Source organism: Lagopus muta, chromosome 2, assembly GCF_023343835.1.
Source record: "Lagopus muta isolate bLagMut1 chromosome 2, bLagMut1 primary, whole genome shotgun sequence".
Lineage (NCBI taxonomy): Eukaryota > Metazoa > Chordata > Aves > Galliformes > Phasianidae > Lagopus > Lagopus muta.
Window position 1 is genome coordinate 70,857,510 of NC_064434.1, and position 16,735 is coordinate 70,874,244.

The window sequence follows — 16,735 nt, forward strand, 5'->3', positions numbered from 1 at the left end:
AGTAGGGGCTGAACCTTCCTGCCAATATTCTGTTACATGTTGTTGCTGCGTGACAGATGGCAGCAGAGGGGCAGGGCAGTCTGGCAAAGTAATGTCTGACATGGGAGTGCATGGGAAGCAAAAGCGTGGCATGGAATTCCTCCATGTGGAAAAAGTTGCACCCACTGACACCTTGATTGATGTTTGCTGAGTGTATGGAGACCAAACAGTGGATGTGTGCACAGTCAGGTGGTGGGTGGTGTGTTTCAGTGATGGTGACAGTAGTCATCTCTGCCATGTTCTGGACTCCCATGCACATATTTGAGTGTGGCATACAGGCTTTTGTTTGTTGTTGGCAAAAGGGTATAGCTAATGAAGATGACTGTGTTGAAAAATAGTATTTTGTGGCTGAGAATTTGTTCTATCAAGTAGTGTTATTATGCTCTTTGTGTCAGAAATAAGTAGGAGGCATTACTTTTGGAGCACCCTATGTGCATTATATATTATGTATACAGTTATGGAAGTTTTTCTGTTCTCTTTCTGATGGCTTTATCTGTAACTCTTCTCTTTGCAGAGGTGTGAGAGCATTGCCATTCTTGAGGGTCAGATGAATATCCTCTTACTCCTCACTTTTATGTCTTGAACACTCTCCTTTCTTTGAGCTTGAGTTTGACTGTTGTTGTGCACCTTTTATCTTTCTTGCTTGATTCGTAGCCTTTCACACCACTTTGTCTGCAGTCTGGCTTCTTTGTTGATAGAGCAAGCAGAACTTTGTCTTCACCAGGGGTGAAGAATGGATTAAAGTTTTAACGTTCCAACAGTTTTTTTTTTTTTTTATAAAATACAGCTGGAAAACACTATCGCTTCCTCAGGGAAAATTTGTTGGCTTCATTCTCTGTTTTTTGTTTTGAATCAGAACAAAGCCGCGATCTCCAAGGTTTCTTTTTTCATCTGGAAAATGAAGCAAATTAGACAGACTAGCCCCGGAAGACCAGAACATTATAGTTTTACAGTAACCAAGCCAATCTCATCTTTTTGCAAATGAAGAACCTTATAAATTTGAAGTTTATATGGCAAGTTTAATATATGAGACTGATATTCATGCCTTGGATTTGTTTTATGTGATTAAGTTACAAGAACAATTTTTGGTAAATATGTTCAGTGTCTGACACTGGGATATTGTGGGTGCATGGTAGGAGTCAAGTTTGGACAGGAGCAGTGCCGTGTTCATTTGATCACATAGGCTCAGTGAGATCAGGGAGATCTTGTTTCTGTTTCCTTAAAATCAAACAGACAGAAGTACAGGCAATTTCCCAGGGATTCCAAGAATAACGTTTGTTGATTGTGGAATATTTTCTAAATTTTGATCAGCTGCTCAGAATTTCTATTGCATTCAGTTTTCAGAAAGATACAGATTTTTCTTTCTTTCTTTTTTTCTTTCTTTTTTTAATACTCTTCAGAGTTGCTGAGAAGTGTTGTTGTTCAAAACCACAATGATCTGTAATGCTAGGCGCATATATGCAGAGATGGCCTAGAACCTCACACACAAGTGTTTGATTTACTTTGTCATTGTAGAAATGCAGGTACACAATCCTTATGTCAATTTTAAGTATTAATGTCATTTACACTAGAACACCTCCTTTTGCTTCCGTAGGGAAGGGTGTAAAGCACGTGTGTGTTCTAATGATCCTGCAGGAGAGACACGAATTGCTTTTGCTCCATATTGTTAAACAACTGTGCATGGAGATCATAGTTGTGTGATTAGTCCTGCTTGCACCACTTCTGATGCATGTTTTGTGTGTGGCACGAATGTATCTTTTGCAAGATAACAGTGTGAAATCATGCTTTAAAACCGTCCATCTGAGATGAGACAGGTTTTTTGTTTTTTTTGTTTTTTTTTAATTTTTAAACAAGATGTTGAAATGTATCATTATCTTTTATGTGGAAATGCCTATGCTTGTCTCTAGGGATGGACATGGACATGCAATTGGTCTTACAAGTGTGCATGCCTTTATGCAGAAACGTGTGACAGAATAGGTTTGCCTTGTTTGCAGGTGCATTTTGAGAGGATTATTATAAACTTGACACTTAATGTAACATACTGATTACATTGGGGTCCAATCATGCAAAGATTTACAGCTGAGGGTTGTACCAACCACTGTGAGGAATCCCACTGACTGCGATTTTGAAAGAACTCGCTGTGCAAGAGGAAAAATAAAATCTGGCATTGTGGAGCAAACGCTCCAGATGATCTCTAGTGTGGGTTCCAAAAGCTGACAGAAGCTGCAAAAATGGCTTTGGCAAGTTTCTAAACTTCTGTTTAAAAGAGATTTCTCTCTGTATTGATAGAAATTACATGCCTTAGTTTTGTCTCTTTGAAGGCGGTGAAGGATAAATTTCTGAAAAGTGAAGTAGCTGGGGGAAGCCTCGAGCTACATAAGTTTTCCTTTTACTTTCTTCAGCGTGTTGTAAAAACACTGTAAATGTTTGATATAATAAGGAAGATATGCCAAGGAGAATGTCTTGTTCTCTAACTGTGTAGATGTTTAAGATGTAATCGTTCTGGTGATGGAGTGTTACAGCTCTGAAGGTAACATGTAGTATTCTTGTCTCTTTAATCTTTGTGAAGTCAATACCCAGTGAGAAAACTGACTTTTAGCTTTTGTCTTTCCTCTCTGAAAAGGCACAGAATTGAAGAAACCCAACTTTGGCACGAAAACAGACATAAACTGTTGAGATCCACTTACCAGGAGAGGATACAGGTTTTGGCCATGAAACGAAATGACCTTTTGCAAGAAAAGAAATGTTTACAGGTAAAAGGACTGCCAAGTTATCTATAATAACCAGTGCTGTGTGGGGGAAAAGCTTGTAAGCTGCCACATAGAATTAAATGAACTTATTGTAGTATTTTGTTCAGTGCAGCAATTAAAGCCTTGGCTGTAGTCCATTTGATAATCTAAGTGATGATTGGAGATGGCAGCCATAGGAGTTGTGTTAATCTCATTAAAGAAAAGCAGAGCTGGAAGGCTCAGTGGTTTGTGTGCATGCTTTAATTTTTCCTGTTAGCCTTCTAAGTGTGCTCCTTATGTTCTAATTTGCCATTTTTAAATTTCACTAATCTTCAGAAGTTTTTATTTGAAGATGGGAAGAATTTTGGAGGAAGCAATCTGTGACCAATTTCTGGTTAGATTTGATTATCAATATGTGATTTGCCAGCTTTTGATCCTGAAAGGTGATCAAAATGTTTCAGTACAATGCAGCAGTCTATATGGAGCACTTGTCATTTGCCAGTGATAGCTTTACACTGTCACATGATGTCAGTGTTGTGGTAATGGTTGGTAATTGGTTGAATGTTTTAAGGCAGGTTCTGTCCAATTGTAAATCTACAAGCTTTTATGTATATTTCAGTTTTTTTTTTCTCTGTCCTTCAAAAATCTGTTTACTATCTATTACAAGTCTTTGCTCCATCTCCTTTTAAACTTCATTGATCACACTCAGCAGTTGGACATCTTAGCTTTATTTCTATGCTCTTTCTTTCCCTGAAATCTCATTAATTTTGTTTTCCTCCTTTTTGAATCCAATAGCACAATGAACTGTGTATACACATGAATGCGTGAGTACGCATATATGTGTACATGTTTACATGTACATGTACGTATGCATATATCTGTACATGTGTATACATATAAAGAAGAAATGGAAAAACATCTTAGATGACCATTGCAAACTCTTTTGATCAAGTTATCATTGTTTAGATTTATTTCCTCAATCATCAAGAGTGGGTTTAGTTTAGATTTAGCGGTGTCCAGAAAACTAGTTTTTGTAATCCTCATTATCCATCTAGCCATGTCAACATAATAAACTGAAAAATGATGTCCTTAAGACTTGATGCCAGGTAATGTTTCTGTGGTTGTTTTGGGTGTATTTCTATATAATGATGCTATGAGGACAAATTAGCATGCCCTTTACAGGCATGCTGTGAGGGCTTGTCAAAATGATCATGAATTCTGAGTGCTGAAGAAATCTGACCAGTAATGGCTGGTGACTCCTGGCATTTCTTAAAAATTGATCTAGCCTAAAATCACACGTAATCTGATCTATTTATTAATTTTCCTCCACCCTACTTTCCCTTTCCTTTTGCTGTCTCTTCCATTTCTGCATACACCTTCTGGGCTTCTAAAGTGCATATGACAGTATCTAAATTTTACATTGTAATATTTCTACCATGACCTATACTTTGTGGACAACATGAGCTTGTACATGAAATCAGGAGCCTCACAATCAGTAGTGATTAGCTGTCATGTTAGATATCTCAGTTTAAACTCAAATCCAAAAAGTAAACCTCTGGGTTATGTTTAGTGAGCTAAATATCATCTGTTGCTCCATGCTGAGACTTTAAGTCCTTTTTATCCATCCCTGGAGGCTGCCCCAGAGCACATTAAAGGCTCCTTGACATTTCTGGAAAAGAAAGAGAGAAAATTCCAGCTTGCAGGCTAAAATTTCCATTCTCCCAAGAATAAATGTATACTGTTCCTGAGCAGAATAGTTTTTTCTTTGTGAATGCTGATTCTGGTATCTGAGTTGTAAAAATGTTTCAGTATTAAAAGTGTATTTTTAAAACCAAATTCTGTTCATCTCCTGTTCTGTTCCCCTTTAGGCCGCATATTGCAGCGATTGCAATTACTACATTTTCAAAGAATATGAAGGTCTTTGTATTAAGTAGAGCTATTAAGATTTTGGCAGTATTCCCAATCCAGTAATACAGAGACAGAATTGTCCTTTGTGCACACTAAAAGCCTGATTTGAGACTCAGAGAAACAAAACTGATGCTTTTGGCCTGCTGACCTTTTTGTTCTTGACAAATGCCTGTGGGTTGAAATACGGGCCACTCTGTTTTCTTGTAGCTAAATCTAAAAGAATAAAAAGGAAGAAAACAATTGGTAAATGTAGTGCAGAGCATTAATATAAGTAGAATTCTTTGAGCCAGTTCAGTCTTTTAATGTGCAAGCGTCTATTTCTTCTTGTTTTAAGTAATACTCATGGTGTCAGAGAGCTTGCTAGAGCAACAAACCTGAATACATTTGTTTATAAAGTGAATATTAGTGAACTGAACTTCCCTTAAAATACACTGAAAATGTTAAAAGAACCTGAAAGTCAGTTGTATAAGCATGACATTTTTTTCCTGAATGTCTGCTTTATATATTGTTGAAAATGGAAAATGCTTCTTGAGATAGATACAAAGAATAACATTTTATCTTCATTGCTCAATATTTGGCTTCCAAAGCTTTTTACTCTGCACCACTGAAACCCTCTTTGGATGCAGATTCATTACTTTGTGAATGGGCTCTCCTTAAAACATTAATCAACATGGTATCTGAGTGATTCAAACCGACTTAATTTTGTCTCTGCAATTGCCCTGGAGTGAAGAGACGTTTCTATTGCCATTTTACAGATAGAGAATTAAGTAGTGAATTATAATAAAAAGCTACATGGTACTTTTTAAAGTGAATTTTGTAATGCCTACTTACTTACCTGGAAAAGGTCCCTGAAAAAGGTCTTTTCTCTTTGATTGGTCTGAATATGGTAATGGGGTATTTGAGCTTTGATTTCTGTTGAGAGTCTCTGGGTGGCACTTCAAAGACTCTTCCTTTTGATTGTGTGGAAGATGGTGAACATTCAGTCTGTGACTGTGCATGCAGATAATAGATTAAGCGGCTTGCAGTTTCACAGAGAACATAAGACGTAGAAATAAAAGCAGATGCTCCAGTATGACATTCAACAACTTAGCAAATAGCTCTCCTTTGATTTTTTTTTTTTTTTTTTTTTTTTTTTTTTCCTTAACTCGCTTTTCAAATCCTAGGATAAGTGAGCCAAGGGCCATATATTAAGTAATTTTAGTAACTAGACAACTCAGATTCCTTTATGAAGTGCTCCTTCCCTTGGTGCAAGCTGTCTCTTGGATTTCCAAGGAAAAAATGGAATATTCTTTTGCAAGAAACACCACTACCATAAAATGTTTAATATTGAATGAGAAGTCTAGAGGAACCACTGCAGGGATATGCTGCAGTAGGATGGACAGGTTGTTGATCACTTGCCAGTCTGACGTAGGATTCTATGACTGTGGTTGGACTGAGAATTTTTTTTTTTTAAGTTTTTAACAAAAGTTTTTTTAACTTAGGAAGTACTGGTGATAGGCAAAATGTGCCTGTCACAGATGATTCCGTCATAGGAATCTGAAATACGGTGTTGAGAAGCATGGGGGGAGTTCCAGACAGTACAATTGCTAGAGCTTCTAAGCACAATGGATTTAAGAAATTTTGCATGTCAACAGAAGGCTGTCTACTCATCTAATGTTGCATTAAATGGAACAACCTTAATTTATGCTATTTCTAAGACATTTTCCTAGGAGCATGGCCATTTCTTTGATTTTGTTCATAGTAAACTGAGCTTTCTGTTCCATGCAGAAAGAAATTGAAGACCTCCGAGTGAGACTGTCTGTGTTAGAAGAAAAAGATCAACAGCTACAGAGAGAAATTGAAGAACAAGATAGACTTATTCAGCCACAGGACTGTGAACTGACTACTTTACTTGGCTGTGTCTCTTTGAGAGAGCTACAGGAAATAAGCAAGGCTGTGGATGACACTTTAGCATCCTCCTATCAAATTCCATTCAGTTTGGATCTACCAGGGACAATAAAGAGGTATTTAAATATCAATACGTTATCATTGATGTAAAGTCTTGTACCTTTCCAGTGTGATGTAGAGTTCACTGCCAGTTGTTTTGTTAGTAATCATGCCTGCCAATTACCTGGATTTGGAAACTTAAGGATTTCTAAGAACAGATATTGATGTTCTAATATATCCTTCCTTAGGAATTAGGACCTTGTAGTGATTTAAAGATTTTTTACTTCATATTTTTATGTAAAAGAGTCATCAACAGAAAGCATTTGATGATAGATATTAACAATTGATGGATTTGATTTGAATTATTTTTTGGTAACTGGTGATATTTATTTCCTAGCTTGGTAATGCAGTAATTGCAGCATATTTCTCAGTCTGAAAATGTGCACCAGGCACCATCCAAATAAATATTAGACCTGTCTCTTGCTTCAATGAACTTCCAAAATAATAAAGACTGCTATGAAGAATGTTAGGCTCAGACATTGGAATTGAGGTAGTGGGGGAAGGGATAGAGCTTGAAGGCTTTTGAGACATCTACAGTTAAATGCAAAGCATATGATTCTTTTAGATGGAAATGTAGCTACTTTTAGTAACTTTTTTTTTTTTTTTTTTTTTTCTTTTAAATAACCTCATCTTTATTTTAAAAAAGGCAATAGAAGAATTTCAGCACCTAAACATTATAGACAGTCAATGAAACGTCAGTGATGGAACTTGGAAAGTGTTATTTCTTCTGTGTCATCAGGACAAAATAGAATTCCTATTTCTCCTAACTTTCTTTCCTTCCAGATAAGCAGTAGTTGTGTTGCTTTCTCATCTGTTTTTCCTCTCTTTGCATTTATTGGATTTAGATTATTTGTATTAACATTCATGAGAAGCTGCTGCTCATGTGTGCTAATTTATACAGGTTTTTTCTTAAAGTCAGCAGAATGTCTCATAGAAGACATCCCTCTGTTTTGGAGGCTTGTTTAAAATTTTAAATTAGGTTATGGGAATCTTGAATTTAGTTTGTTTTAATGGTTGCTTATACTTATGTTTCAAAGACTGAGGAATTAAAGGTTTCAAACAGTCTGAAACTATATACTTTGATTTGAGTTTTCTCTTAGTTTTGGGTTTGCTTACAAAAGAATATTCAGGTTTATTTTTTTTCACTCACATTGCTGATGCAACATTTTAGTTGTGCTTACTCTTTAAGAAACTCTTTAGTGATGTCTTAAATTAGTACTGGTTCAGGAGCAGCTTTCTCTGAGTTATTCACTCACCAGTGCCATGAATAACATATTCACTTGAAAGAAATCAGGCATTTGTCATTGGAAGTGAGTTCAGAACTTTAACAAAGATGTATGAATACTTTTTTTTTTGTTGTTGTTGTTCATTTTTGAATCAGCTCTAGAATGATTCTTTTTTGTTTTCATTTTGTTTGTTGATCAAATTTGGTTATCATGGGAGCCGATGATTCATAGAATCATAGGAGAGGTTTTCCATAGTCATAGAATCATAGAATGGCCTGGGTTGAAAAGGACCAGAATGATCATCTAGTTTCAACCCCTCTGTTGTGGGCAGGATTGCCCATCACTAGACCAGGCTGCCCAGAGCAACATCCAGCCTGGCCTTGAATACTTCCAGGGATGGGGCATCCACAACCTCTCTGGGCAACCTGTTCCAGTGTGTCACCACCCTCTGGGTGGAAAAACTTCCTCCTAGAATCTAACCTAAACCTCCCCTGTCTTAGTTTAAAACCATTTCCTTTTGTTCTATTGCTACCAACCAATCTAAACAATTGTTCCTCCTCCTGTTTATACACTCCAAGTATTGGAAGACCGCAATGAGGTCTCCCCAGAGCCTTCTCCAAGCTAAACAAGCCAGTTCCCTCAACCTTTCCTCATAGGAGAGGTGCTCCAGCCTTCTAATCATTTTAGTGGCCCTCCTCTGAACCTTTTCCAAGAACTCTGCATCTTTCTTGTTCTGGGGGCCCCAGGCCTGCACACAGTACTGCAGATGGCCTCTTCCCTTGCCTGTGATTTTTGGATCTCTTAGTTTAAACCATTTGCTTCTTTAGGTACCTGAAATAATCCTAGGGCTGTTCTGTGTGACAGTCATGTATGTTTCCAGGATGGGTTCTCAGCCACTTTTTGCTTCCAGAATAAAATATATTTCCAGAAGTGATGAGAAAAGTAATATGCTCCTGCATTGGTTTCAGCTAATAGTGTGATATCTGTGAAATATTACTTATAAGCGATGGGTGTCTTTTTAAATCCATGCAATCCATCATACCTTGGATACAGTGATCTTATATTTGCATCCAGTTATAGTGTTTTTTTTTTCTTTATGTAAGATGAAAACATTGCAAATGTATAGTAAGTCAGCTAGCATGTGTACAGTTCCAGTGGGCCCATGGAAGTCCTCCACATTGTCATAAAGTTATAGGGTAAATTCCTGCTGAAAGCAGGGCTACAATTTCAAAGTGAGATCATGTCCCTTAGGGCCCTATCTATCTTGGTTTTGAATATCTCCAAGGAAAAAGATCTTGCAGCCTCGCTTCGTGTCCTGTCTTTGACCACTCCACTGTGTACTCCTCTCCTACTGTATCTTGCCAGAATTTCTCTTGTTGCAACTTTCATTGACTTATCCTAGATCAGTATGTCTTGTGAAAGACAATGTTAGGTAAGAGGTTGAAAACAAAACCAGTTCTGCATATTAGTTCTAAATTTCAGAGTCTTATGATATTAAGTAGGAATGTTCATTTTATTTTATGATCTATTAGTTAAGAAAAAGTTTATTTTTTTCTGAAGTTTGGGCTACATATGTGAGAAATAAATAGATCTGTAATTAAAAACAGTGTTTATGTAGAAAGTCTGGTAGAAATACTGGTAGGCTGCTGACTGATGGCAAGTTTCTGGGTACCAGAATGAAAGATACTGTGCATTCTAACCGTATTGTGCTAGTCAGTAAAGTAGTGCTGTAATGTGCTTTTGCATAATTATTTGTTGAGTTGCTTTCAGCACTAGGATAGCACAAGGCTGATGTGAAGCATCTCTTAAGATAATTTCTGCTATAATGAATCATGTTCAGTAGCTTGCATCTCACCACAAAAATACAAATTATTTTGCTTTTCTTGGTCTAAATGTTATCAGCTAGAAAGTTATTAAAGCAAACTTAAGGGAAAGTGAGAGAACATCTTAAATGAAGAATAATTACCCAGATAGAATGTAACATTAGCTTGAGCATTGTTTCAAGCTTATTTTTCTTGTCAAGCATTGTTATTTTCAGGAAGATTAATAATCCTTTGTTTAGCTTTGTTTATCTTTTTTATGTGGTAGATTTTTTTTGAAAATTATAAGCCTTTGTCAGTAATTTTAACATGCTTAGAGTTTGAAGACTTGAGAAATGCTACATGCTTTACTCTGGGATCTTTCTTGAGGTCTAGTAGAGGCCCAGGTTAAAGCAGGGGCAGGTAATTTTCAGTCAAGCTAGCTAGTGATTTGACAGGGATTCTTATCCAGGTTGAGACCGTAAAATATGGTTATTTTGCTCATCAAGACAGGATTAATTACCCTTGATAAACTAAAGGGCATAATCGTTATAAAATGAGGAAATTGCTCAGACTTCTTGCATGGGGTTCTGTGCTAGAAACGTTCAGAAAGTGGTAGGAGCAGCTGATCTTTCATGTGCTCTGACATTATTGTGTGTTACTTGAAGACTATATACTGAAATCAGAGGAAAAATAGTTCTGAGTGTTAAGTGTGAAGTACTTATTCCTGGTGATTGCAAAGATAAAAAAACAAACAACACAAGAAGTACAATTGCCATATCCTTCACTGACGAGGGGGCAGTTAAAAATATGTATTTCTGAAACTGTGTAGCTTGTATCTTCTCATTATAAGGTAAGACAATGTTAATTATTCGACTTATTCTCTACAGTGCCCATTCTTTCCTTTTTTTTCACAATGGAATCTTGCTTCTATCTGTGGGGAAGTTTACACTTCTGTTCATATTTAGGTTCATTGAGTATTTTTAGTTTTGATTTTACATTTATCTCCAGATATATATATGACTGCGCAGTGTGTCATCCTTGAAATAAATTACACAGTTCCATATGGACTATTGTCTAGGCAATGGATGCTGGTTGAAGGAAAGAAATTCAATTAAATATCTTTCAAAAATTTGAATCCTCCACCTCTTTTTCCGTCCCTCCTGAATGGAGCAATTTTTAATTGGCAGGAATATTTTCCACAGTGTATATGTGGGATCTTCTAAAGATATGAAAATTTTCTACTCTGTGTATTAGTTATTATAAGACTGTCTTGGCTGGTGGCACAAGGAACTGACGTAGAAGTTTTATGCAACAAGTTCACTCTGTTTTAGTTACCTGGAGCTTATCTGAAAAAGATTAATTCAAAGTGAAATGGAAATGTTCAAGGGACTGAAAACCTTATTATGTGGAATGTACTCAGAGCATTCAGCAGCTTCAGTTTAGGCTAAAGCCTGGTGAAGCCAAGAAAGGTGTTCTTTCTAGTGAAGATAGTTTTCTAGGGAAAAGCAGGGAGGAAAAAACTTGTATGTAGTTTCCCTTATTAAGTTAGGAAAAGTAGAACCACCATTGAGAACGGTCTGCTATTGTTAGGACAGTTGGAATTTCTAGTCACGTTAGTAGTTAGCAAGCTATGTGAAATTACTGAGGAAGTCTGAGTGTAGCCATGAGCACTCACATCAGCCTTTCCACAAAAATCGTGACTTTGCAGATTTGTATTTAGATGAAGCAAAACAAATGGTACCCTATCATTCCAAAAAGGTATGTATTTTTTTCAACAAAATGTGAATTTTGTCCAGAGAAGTCTTTTTTAAATGTATAATGTAAGGTTTTCTTTGGCTATTTCTGAGAAAATGCATACATATTAAAAATATCCTCTGAAAACAGAGGCATAATGCAAATACAAAGAGCAAAGGGATGAAATGGATTTAGAATATCTAAAAGTTTCTACTATTTGAGGAGAGAAATATATGAGAATATTTCTTAGTGTTTGGTGGGCCCCTATGTAGGATAGCAGAGAAGTTATACTTGGAATGCCTGATGCTCTGAGCCTTTATGTCTTGGAGTATTTTATTCTTTCTAGGATGATTTGAGCTTTTTTGTTATCTGCACTTTTTCTTGATTTTAATTAATCTAGTGGTGCTTTGTTATAGGTAGAAAGTGATATTGGTAGATTGGTTGATAGAAGCAAACTAATCTCAACTTTTTGTTATATTCTTGAACATCTTGAGAGATTGCTATGCCATGATGCGAATCAGACCATGAAGACAGTTTAGTAGACCTCTAGGCATAATGTGTCTTTTTGAGCTGCTTTCTGGCCTCATTTGATGCTGGAGGACTTAGTTGGTCCAGGGACTGGGTACACACGGAGCTGTTTTAAGTTAGTTGCTGTTGCATTCTACTTCTGATGCAACTTGATTTAGTTGTCTGTCTTGAGCTGTCAGGTGGGCTGACAAAGCAGATAATTTCTGTAGTGGCCACTACAGCTAGGGTTTAATCACTGAATAATGGGAGTAAAGAAGAGCAAGCTCTCGGGCATCTCAGTAGTTGAATTAACTTTATGGGTCTGAAGAAATGGAGAAACAGATTGCATATGAATTACATCACATGAAGAAGCTCTGCGCAAAAGACTGTTCTTCCTGTTTTTTAACTTGTTCCATCCATAAGCTTTGGACATGGGAGTCTTCAAGACTTCTGACAGCTTCAGTTTCGCCTGCAGGCCTGCTTGTGTTGGCTTAATTTGTAACACTATCATTTTTCCATTGACGTGAAGACAATTCATGGGCCAATCTGAGTATTAGTTTACTAGTTTGACTTAAGGCCTTTCAAGTCACTCTGATTTTATTTTTTTTCTAAAGCTCAACATGGGAATGTAAGCCTCTTCTCCCTGACAGGAGAGGTTTCTGACTGCACTACGTGAGGTGAACCAAAATACAATTATGAGGTTCTTAATACGTAACAGTGCTTTTACTGCTAGAATAGCTAGATATGATAAAGACATGGTGTCTTGTTTTAACTGTAGAATTTTTCTTCTGTAATGATCTGTTAATCCATCTTCTTCTGTAGCTAAACTACAGACAGCTTCACAGAAACTATAGCAGTTTGCAGTTGAGGTGCAGTGCCAGAGAAGGTGTGTTCTGGTACTGTGAGAGGACCTTGCCCTTGGAAATTCCTCAGGCTTTGTCCCCTGAAAGAGTCTGAACCCACAACAAAATACCTCTGCCATGGTGTTTTAGGGTTTTTTTGAGGAAACTCCAGATTTCATGTCAAATATCAGACCTTAGCCTGAGTAATATTACGATTGCATCACTTTTATCCATGTTTCACAGCTGGGTTTGTGTTTTGAGGAAGAGGTTGTCACAACTTCCTCAAAAAATTTTTCTGCAAGCTTTTGTGAGAGGCAAGGTTGCATCATGGGTGAGAGAAAAAGCTTCTGTCTTGCTCTGTGATCTAACTGGACTCTCGAATTTCTATTTCTAGATAGGTAGAAGCTTTCATCACTTTGTCTACCTAGGGTTGATTTAATTCTCTTGTTCTCTGCTGAAGTTTGAAGTGCAGGACACTTGGGCATATGGCTTTCTTTCTTTTTCATTTGTGGGAGAAACACTGGAAAGAACTTCATATTTTAACATGCCAGATAATGTCTGTGCTTCAGCACATGAAATGAATTTGTTTCCTGTAAAGTTGCTAACAAAAGTCATCAGGCAGAAGTTTCTCAAAGTTAGAAGTTGTAGCAGAGCACTTTTTCACTGAGTTGCCTGTGTGTCGATGTCAGTTCTGAACTCGCTTCCCTGTTCCATGACTGCAGTTCAGTGACTTGGATCCCAGGGGTTGGAGCCCCTGTTGTAGGGAGGAGAAGGACTTCTGCAAAGTCTGCTTGTGCATAGCAGACACTGACCATCCTTGGAAAGAGCAGGAGGAGCTGGGAATACAGTAGGAAAAGGAAAAAGTCAGTCTTCCAACACTCAGAATAAAACAGTGCTAGAAAACTGAAATTACAATCATGGAGGCAGATCTTTAACTTTCCAAAGCAGCAGAAAGATGAGTACCATTTGCTTGAGTACCCATGTGTGCAATATAATGAAGAATCTGTTTTCCCCTGCTGAGCATCTGGTTTCCCCTGCTTGCCTTAACATCATCCACTGGGATGCAGCAGCCCATAAAGCCCAGGTTACATGTGTGCTGATTCCTCTGGGTGCACGTGCATTTTAAAGACGTTTATTTCTCCTTAGGGAAAAATGACCAGCTGTCTCTGTCAGTATGGGATACTGCATTCATTTGTATGTAATAAATAGTTAACAACAGTCCATGGATAGACCATTTTAGCCAGTGAAATCCAGAGGATGTTATTCTTAAGGGAATATTTGCAGCTGCCCTGGTCATGGTCTAATTTTGCTGTTCTATGACATGCTGCAGAATGATGCAGTAGAAAAACGAGAATTTATTAACTTAACAGAAAATTTAAGGAGAATGTTGATGAGTAGCTGCTGCAGGGAACCACTTGATGATGCCTTTGTTTTCCATCTGATACTCCTGTTTCAAGTAGCAGTTTGAGCAACAACTGCCACAACCACTCTGTGGCAGCAGCTGACTGTAATGGAAATACAGCAGTGTGCAAATGGCTGGTTGGAACAGATGGACAGCTTAGCTCTCAGAACGGTGTTTTATAAGGCCAGAAGGCTTCTCAATTTGTGACAATAAAAATTCAGTTTGGTAACTCAGATGCCAGCAACATCTAGCTGTTCTTATAGTACATTTTGCATGAATATGACTAAGATGTAGGTTGTTTTTTTGTGTGTTTTTTTTTTTTTTTTTTTTTTTTTTAGAGTAGATGAAGCCAAGTGCAGTCATCCTATGCTTCAACAGGAAAGCTTACTGATGAGCTGAGGTTGTACAAGCATAACAGGAAAGGGTACTTCTAGTACTGCCTCTTAACAAATAGCAAGTTGAGAAGCACGTGTATTGAAGTCACCACATAAGACAACACCAAAAACGTACTGCTCTGCAGAATGATAGCTGGAAGGGCATTTGGAGCAAAATCAGCTCCCTGATGTTTCAGAGGTAGGTAGATAATTCTGGATTCTCATTCACATGTCTTGGAGAACTCACCTTGGAGAATATGGAAATGTGCAGAAGGTCCAATGTTCCTGTACCTTGAAGTATATCTCTTGATAATTTTTGTCTCAAATCAGATTGATTTTGAGATTGGAAGCTTTTCAAGGTGATACTTGACATTTTACTTCTTTTTCAGGTAGCTAGTCTTTATAACTGATACAAATTTCACTTTCACTATGAATTAAACACAATTTTTCTCTCCTTCTGCTTAGTGTTAAAGTCTGCCCCTCAGCAGCACTGACAGACAGAGAAATTGGATTCTTACCTATTCAGTTTGACAGAAATTCACCTTTATTTTTGTCAGTGTTTAACTAGTTCTGTTGTCTTATAAATATTTTCCATGGTCTGCATATCTAAGGAAAAAGGAGTTACTTTGAAAAACTCAACATTTTATGTATCAAGTATGATTTTGCTTCCGAACCTGGAGATGAGCTACTGTGAAAACCCCACTGTTTAAGTCCCATGGGTCAGTGCAAGAAGTTGAAAAGGAACTTATGTGCTTGACTGAAATATTGCTATGGTAATATCCAGATATATAAGCCAAATCATTATGAACAGATCACACGGAATGAAGATAAAATTGACATCCATTGTCTTACGTGATTATGCTCCAAATTTGATGTGGAATAGACAAATATATGAAGTATATATTTCACCTTAGTATACTTAAAGTGACCTAGTTCTGCAAGTTATTAATTTGGCAGAAGTATAGAACTGACAACATCCCTGTAGGTCTTGCCCTGGTGAAAATCTTCACATGGTTTCTGTAATTGTGGATTTGTTGAATTTACCCAAGAAAATTTAGATTTTACTCAAGAAAACTTACGTATGTGTGTTTTCTTAGTTTTTCTTGTTCTTCAGTCCTAGTGGCAGGTATCTAACTTAAAGCAGCCTTGTGCTAAGTACAGTTTTCCTCAAAAGCTTTTTTTTTTTTTAATTTTGACTTCTCTTCAAAGTCTCTGGAAATACGTTCATTAAGAGAATTGTAGAAGTGCAAGAAAGTTATTTATTGTTTGAATTGATTTTTATACAGTGGATTTCTTCCTTGAAAGCCTGCTGATATCCCTAGACTTAAAATTTCTAGTAGATTTTTGCTTTGATGTAGGCTGATGTTTACACCAAATGTTCCATAAGTAATGCTTCAGATTTTGTAACGGACTGGACAAAGGCATTTTTGAAGGTCAGCTACTGTTTACTGCTAAAAGCAAGATTACAAGTGTAAGGCTTGGAATGCGTATTTTTATCTTCTAAGAAACTACAACTTTTCGTTACTTCATAATCTGAGGAGTCCTCCTCTTAGGAACTTCACATCAGAAAAGCCATTCTGTCTGCAGGTTTTATTGGGTTATTGATTGATTATCAGGCAGTCAAAGGCCAAATTTAAACATACTGCAAGTTGTTTAATAATCAATAAACGTAAGAGGAAGGGAATGCATATTCATATGAAGTTCAGCCCATTGTGCTTTCTCATATGCATATAACTTGAATGTAATTTTATATTATTCTGATTGTACTTAGATTTATAGAAATGAAAGTGTGTGCTTTTTGCTGAAGGATATGGGGATAGTGAGTGAAATACCAGGATCTAGAAAAATCTTTCAGGTAACAGCAGTGTAAGGAAGAATACTTGCTGTAAAGTGTACCCTTTGTCTTTCAGTTTCTGCAGACTTAGCTCAAAAATGGTCCCTCACTCTCTTTATAAAAATAAAAATATCCAGTATAGAATTTACTTGTATTAATACTTGTACCCCATTTGTAATAAGTTCTTTTGTGCACTTATACAGACTACATTTTGACTACAGTTTTTTTGGTCAGTGTATATATATTTTGTCATTAACACTGGAACTGTATCTGTTTAAGCTGTATATTTATGTATTTTGAACATAGAGATCAGCGTGACTTTGCCCATTTTCGTTCTTTGAATTCTTTCTTA

At 36.9% G+C, this 16,735-nt stretch overlaps 1 protein-coding gene across 1 annotated transcript in view; it reads left to right on the forward strand.

Moving 5' to 3' along the window:
- DISC1 (DISC1 scaffold protein) overlaps positions 1-16,735 on the forward strand; it is a 207,874-nt gene that overhangs the window by 74,306 nt on the left and 116,833 nt on the right. The window contains exons 6-7 of the mRNA XM_048935728.1: positions 2,663-2,792; positions 6,444-6,679. Of these exons, the coding sequence (XP_048791685.1) occupies positions 2,663-2,792; positions 6,444-6,679 (366 nt within the window). The remainder of the gene's footprint in view (positions 1-2,662; positions 2,793-6,443; positions 6,680-16,735) is intronic.